This window comes from Vitis vinifera, chromosome 7 (genome assembly GCF_030704535.1).
Source record: "Vitis vinifera cultivar Pinot Noir 40024 chromosome 7, ASM3070453v1".
NCBI classification, from domain to species: domain Eukaryota; kingdom Viridiplantae; phylum Streptophyta; class Magnoliopsida; order Vitales; family Vitaceae; genus Vitis; species Vitis vinifera.
Window position 1 is genome coordinate 25,546,951 of NC_081811.1, and position 6,000 is coordinate 25,552,950.

The 6,000-nt window shown below is 41.1% G+C and overlaps 1 protein-coding gene across 2 annotated transcripts; it reads right to left on the bottom strand.

The window, feature by feature from the left end:
* Nucleotides 1-2,994: 2,994 nt before the first annotated feature.
* On the bottom strand, nucleotides 2,995-4,749 carry LOC100267724 (homeobox-leucine zipper protein HAT22). 2 transcript variants are annotated; one of them, XM_002271475.5, is made up of 3 exons: nucleotides 3,841-4,749; nucleotides 3,655-3,734; nucleotides 2,995-3,478 (listed from the first exon to the last, which is right to left on the bottom strand). In XM_002271475.5, the coding sequence occupies exons 1-3, from the start codon at nucleotides 4,330-4,332 to the stop codon at nucleotides 3,199-3,201; spliced, it is 852 nt and encodes a 283-aa protein (XP_002271511.2). In that variant the 5' UTR covers nucleotides 4,333-4,749; the 3' UTR covers nucleotides 2,995-3,198. The 2 variants fall into 2 exon arrangements, with proteins under 2 accessions (XP_002271511.2, XP_010647309.1); XM_010649007.3 differs by having other exon boundaries at nucleotides 3,655-3,737; nucleotides 3,841-4,670.
* Nucleotides 4,750-6,000: the final 1,251 nt, after the last annotated feature.

Here is a 6,000-nt window from a genome sequence, read left to right on the forward strand (position 1 = left end):
AATAAAATAAAATTACTTTTATTTCCATTCCCAAATGCATAATTTCTGATAAGCGTGTGGACTTAGCTGAACACTTGGTGGTCAGCCCGTACTTTAGTTTCGTAGGCTAAGCCCAGCTTTGGGCTATAGGCTTGTAGCTTAGTGGAGCTTAGTCTAAACGCTGGTCCAAACTTGGATTCACACGGAACCAAAGGCTATATGGTTAGGTTGGTCTGGTCCAACCCAAAGTAGAAGTAACAGCCTAACAGGTCCACCAATTTACCGTCCCAACAATATGAGGCAGGGAACAATCTCCATCTTCAAAGTTGACAAATTCCAACACTAACCCACTGCAGTGGTTTGTGGGGCATAGTTAGGTGCAACCTTATTATCCAGATTTAACTAGGTGTTGTGTAATTGAACAATTCTAATATGGTGTCGGTTGAGGTCAAGCCAAATGGGTTCTATCTTCTTGTTCGCCATGCAAATAAATATGGCAGTCCCCACCAAGCCCACTACCACTGCCGCACCATCATATGGACCATTGAAGTGATGAAATGAAACCGAGGTGCTAGGTCCATCCTCCATGGTGATCACTTCAGACTACTGCTCACACCACTGATTTTTTAATGGTGATACAAATTAGGTACAATAGAGGTGGCCCTCACCCATGAATTTGGATCTACCCTTTTGATTTTCCCTGATTTTGAACCTGGGAAATGATGGAAGTGAGCAGGTAGTTGGTAGAATTTGGTAACAAGGCTAGAGGCATTTCATACCAAAAAGCTTCAACTTGCGGAGACATTCCTTTTCCATGAACTGCTGCCATTGATGACAAATCTGTAATGACCAAAAGTCTCGCTGCACGGGGTTCAACAATTCTAATTGTTGAACATGGAAGCAGAAAAGTGAAAGGCAAAAAGTTGACCACAAGAAAGAATTGGCCTTAATAAAAAGAAGTGAATGTATTATGTATGCGAAATAGGGTTATGGGGGGGGCTACACGCTCATAGACAGCGACTCTCCAAGAGGTCATATGGTTGGCAGAAAAGAAAAGGAAATCAAAGGAAAATGTGTTATATTAATTTCTTCAAATCGATCTACATCTGAACTGAGCGTGCGTTGCTCAAAAGAACTCATTTTTAAAAACGAAAAAGTCTTGCCAACTGAGTGCAATGAAAAGAGCAATTGTTCATAAAATAATCCCAAGCCAAAGTTTTTTTCTTTTTTTGTAAGATGGTCCAAAAAATCCCTGAGATATAAAGTAGAAAACCTTAAAATTTTATTGAAAGGTTACAGGACCGATGTCGGCCGAAAGAGTATCTAAGATAGTTGGAGGGAGTCTTGAAGAGCAATCCTCATCATGACCAGAGGGAAGGGTTCAGACCCACATGGTTCCTTCCCATGTCGGACCCTTGCTCCATCAACATGGACCTGAGTCATGACTTGTTGTGCAATGCTGCAAATGCGTAGGCCCTCAATTATTCAAGCCATGCTCCGGCGCTTTGAGTTTGACCTCAACTGTAATCTCACGCTACTTTGCCTAACGAAATCTATTAACCAGCATTTTCTACGGTGAATGTGTACTCACCAGCCTAATCAAAGCCGACCTTCGTGTCATTCCGGGTTTTATGGCATATTACGGTTGAAAAAAGCAGGAAATAGGAGGATGATAGCTTTGACCTATAGACAATGTTTGATGACCATCGAACTGTTAATAGCCTAGCATGTAGCCCCCCGGTTGCTTTCAAACATGACTCATGAAACCACATTTATAAAAGAACACAAACTGAATTCTTTTATTACCATTATTATATCCATAAATTGAAAGCTCAACAGAAAAATAAACTAAAAAATGATGACAGGTCGACACTGTGTGTAGGCTATACTTGACATGTGTCTTTTGGAAGCTTAAAATTGTGGGTACACATACGGATATTATGATAGAAGGAGTGATGGTGAGGGAAGCAATGGAGTGATAATAAAAATTAAGTATTAAGGGAGGGTGGGGATGACGGTAATGATCGGAGCATCAAAAGATTAGTTGTAGGGACAGCGATACTCATCATTTAATAGAGCAGCCCAAATTTCAGGCAACAATGAATGATGCGAAGACTACCATGAGAGATACTTCTCATCATTCATCAATTGCAAACACCAATCATGATGGCGTGTCCCTAAATAAATAAACAATGTTACTTTCAAGGCCGTGAATCTGGACCGTCCATTGGGCAACTCAACCTAAGATATGTTCCATTATTGTAAAGTAGAATATCTGCCTTTTTGGATGGTTTAGAATTTTATCAAACAGGTGGTGGGTCATGAAATGGAAGGTCCCCATAATGAGATTTTGAGAAAAAAGAAGAAGCGGGAGGGACATTGGGACATCACGTGGGGTGTGACCCACCGGTACCCCAAAAGTGGGAGCATCTCACGCGTCCACAGCCACTCTATTTCTCCGGCTCACAACCCCCTCCATTCCTTACTTTCTCTACACGCTTCTCACCACCTCCCCCCCTTTTCTTAACTTTTTTTTTTTTCTTCCCTTGCTCTCTCAACCAAACAGAAACACAGAATTACAGACATTTACACGTGACCCAACCTCTCTCTATCCCCCTATAATCATAACCACCAACTGATTTATTATTATCTCTTTTTGCTTCTTGCTTAAGGATTCTTAGAAAAGCATGATTATCACATAAACTCACTAGTCATATCCATATCGGGAGATTGCATTTGGCCCCAGATAGGATTTGGTTGCCTGACTTCCAAGCCACCCATGGTTTTTCTTCTTCCTTTGTTGGTCCTGTTGAAACTGAGGTGGTGGTCTATTGCTTAATAGCTGAGGGCCAAAAGTTTTCCAGACTGAGGCGATTCATGATCATCACTTCCTAATTTAATCTATAGAGTTCCCTCATTCTTAAACTGCTTTTCTGGTCTATGATAATCTACATAAAATCAAAGGTTTTTTTAGTTATCCAGAAACCAAAAAGAGAATGAAAGAAATGGGTGAAATGAACAATAAATAAAGCAATCCGTTCATAGATATCTATACTGTTTATTGATTTACAAACATATATATATATGATATATAAAAAGAGAACGAGATTGATTAGTAAATTCTATTTTCTACAAATTAATTACATTAATCTTCTACTAGAAGCCCTTAACCAAAAAAAAGAGGGGTTGTGGGAGTCTCCTTTTTCTAATCCTAACAACTTAGCAGGCAGCAGAAGGATTGGTGAAGGGATTGTAGAAGTGGGGCTTAGGAGCCATTGTAAATGGGCTTTTGGAAGCGCCGTCGGTGACGCCCCCGATCCTCTCACACGAGGGGCACATGGTGAGGGTGGCCGCCGGCAGCTGCATGTACAAGGGCTGCGCTAGTTTCAGTGCTTTCAGTTCTTGTAGCTCCTTCTGCAGTCTTCTATTTTCATCTGTTAGTGATTCGCAGCACTTCTTCAAGAATTCGCAGTCTACTTCAGTTTGCTTCAGCTTTGTCCTGTAAATCAATAAGGGCTACATCAAATTATGGAAAACCAGACAACCTAAAGTATTTGAGATTTTGGAAGGGTCCAAAGTGGTATGTATCATTGGCCTTTTCTTTTGGTAGAAGTACTTTTTCAGGGGTTTTTTTCTCTTGTTTTGTTTTTGGGAATTGAAGTAGAGAATGCGAACCTGGCTCTCCTGTTCTGGAACCATACTTCAACTTGTCGAGGTCGTAGATTTAATTGCTTTGCTAAAGCTTGCTTTTGCTTCTGCTTCAATTAAGAAAACAGCCATAAGTTTTAATCCTTTGTACAGCTCATAAACGAATACCCACAATAACAGAAAGCGATTGAGAAACAGAGAGGGAGAGATTACTGGATTAAGAGTGCTGTGTTGTTTGAAGCTTTCCTCTAAAAGAGCAGATTGTTCTTTGGTGAGCCTTAGTTTCTTCCTCCCATTGCTTCCATCTTCATCTTCATCGCTGACTCTTGAAGAAAGTCTCTCAATCTCTACCTCCTCACTGCCGAGATCTCTCTCCCTCTTGACACTAGCATTCGAGAAGGAAGAAACCGTGCTGTGAGGAGAAGGTTGACGATACAAATCAGCAGCAGCCTCCTCACAAACCTTATTCATATCCATCTTCCCGGTCACTTGATAAGTCTCACCAGAGAGACTCAACGTCAGAGACGGCTCAAAACTTGTAGGCGCGGCGGCCAAAGGACCGAACCTCAAGCAGGTCTTCTTGGACCTCTGATCATGATCGGTAGTAGTACATGGCTTTAATGGAGTCTGATCAAGGGCGGCTGCTGTTGCTGTAAAACCCAACCCCAGCACAAGACCTGTGTTACAGCCATCATCGAAACCCATTTGGGTAATAAGGAGAAGGAGAAGGAGGAGGAGGGGGATATATAATGGTAGAAGAAAGAAATGGAGGAGAAGAGTAGGTCTTGCAAGAAATGAGGTGCATAAGAAGGGAGACTTTGTAGGGGGTGAGGGGGCGTTGGGTGGGTGGGTGGCTATGATTATTAATCAAAAGAAAGAATGAGTAGAGAAACGAATCTGGTGTGGAGAATTATGAAAGTCCCTCTATCCTCTCTCTGCATAGGTTGACCATTTGAACCCCACTACTGTTATCTCCATCATAAAACAAACAAACAAGGAAACTACCTCTATCTCTCTCTCTCCCTCTCTCCCCGCTCTCTCTCTCTCTCACTTTTCTCCATAGAATACTAGAATCAATGTACAGGATAGATGAATACGTGGATTCACATGGCAGTGGGAAACACATCAAGAGAATGATTCGCCCCTCATTCGCCACCCATTAACGTACCAAATTTAACTATTACCACTTACTTTTCCTTTGCTTCTTTTGGGTATTCAGTTTTACTTTACATATGCATCAATTATTGGCCGACTTTTGCTTTCTTTAACTCCTGTCCCTGCCGCATCATCTTTGAGTTTTCAGATTTCTCCGCTATTAGTTTTTGCGTTCATCCAAAGATGAAGTGGAGATTAGAGGGTTAACCATCTTGAAAAATTCTGATCAACAGGGGACCCATGATTGGATAACCCCATAAGTTTCTTGTCCACTTTATAGCAGACCACATGAACTGTCCCCCACTCCATGCCTGCTTCAACTAGCTAGAGAGATGGGGAGGGCCTTATGCTACCTTGCTTGCCATTTTTTCCATCTCTAAATTAATGGGGATGGTAGCTAGTTTTTTTCCTTCTCAATGCGGAGATGAGATAGAGATGTGCACTATCTAGAATTCTATGAGCCATGGCTCCTAGCTTCTTTGCCCCTGTTTGTTGTGTAGGAAAAGATTAAAAAGCGGAAAAGGAAAGTAGGTAGAAGACACCACTGGAGTTTCAAAGAGTTATAATGGTGCCAGAATATGATTCATCAACAAGAATCCGGATCTTTGCTTAACTAGAAAGTTGATAGGGAGTGTTTTTGGACCTACTGCTCTCTCTCCCTCTCTACATGTATTAACCCATTCAATAATGCTTTGTCGGCTACGCTGATGAGAAGTTAGGTCACCCATACAACATGATAACCCTAAATTATTACTTGCAAACATAACACCATCATGCACTTCCTTTTTTGGTTTAAATATATTATTACTCCCTCCTCAGATAGGAATAATACCTCTTTGGGCATTGATGGTCCTCCTCACCTCTCTTCTCCATCCTCCTTCGGAAAGCTCTGCTACACCTGTTTTGACAGCTTATATATTATAGCTTCCACGACTAATGCCACTATTATTATTCTGCTGTTAGTTCCCGTTTGAAATTGGATCTGTTGCAACTTCTTCTTTAATTAATATTTTCAGATTCAGAAAATAAAAATTTGCGCCCCATCTATACATATATATGATCGACTACTGGTATCTGATACACTTTAGCTTCCTTGCTCATGTGGCCTGCAATTCTGTCTTCAGTGGGCATGCATGCCACCTAATCCCTCATTTTAAAACTCTAAAAGTGATGGTGATGATGATTATTCTTTTGTATTCCTCATAATGCACCTACACT

What these genes read in the sequence shown, in the direction of transcription:
- LOC100267724 (XM_010649007.3), bottom strand. Translation starts at nt 4,332, where the DNA reads ATGGGTTTCGATGATGGCTGTAACACAGGTCTTGTGCTGGGGTTGGGT. An exon ending in AACACAGCACTCTTAATCCA is followed by an intron (nt 3,738 to 3,840) that starts GTAATCTCTCCC and finishes TCTTAATTGAAG; the next exon opens with CAGAAGCAAAAGCAAGCTTT. An exon ending in TTCCAGAACAGGAGAGCCAG is followed by an intron (nt 3,479 to 3,654) that starts GTTCGCATTCTC and finishes ATTGATTTACAG; the next exon opens with GACAAAGCTGAAGCAAACTG.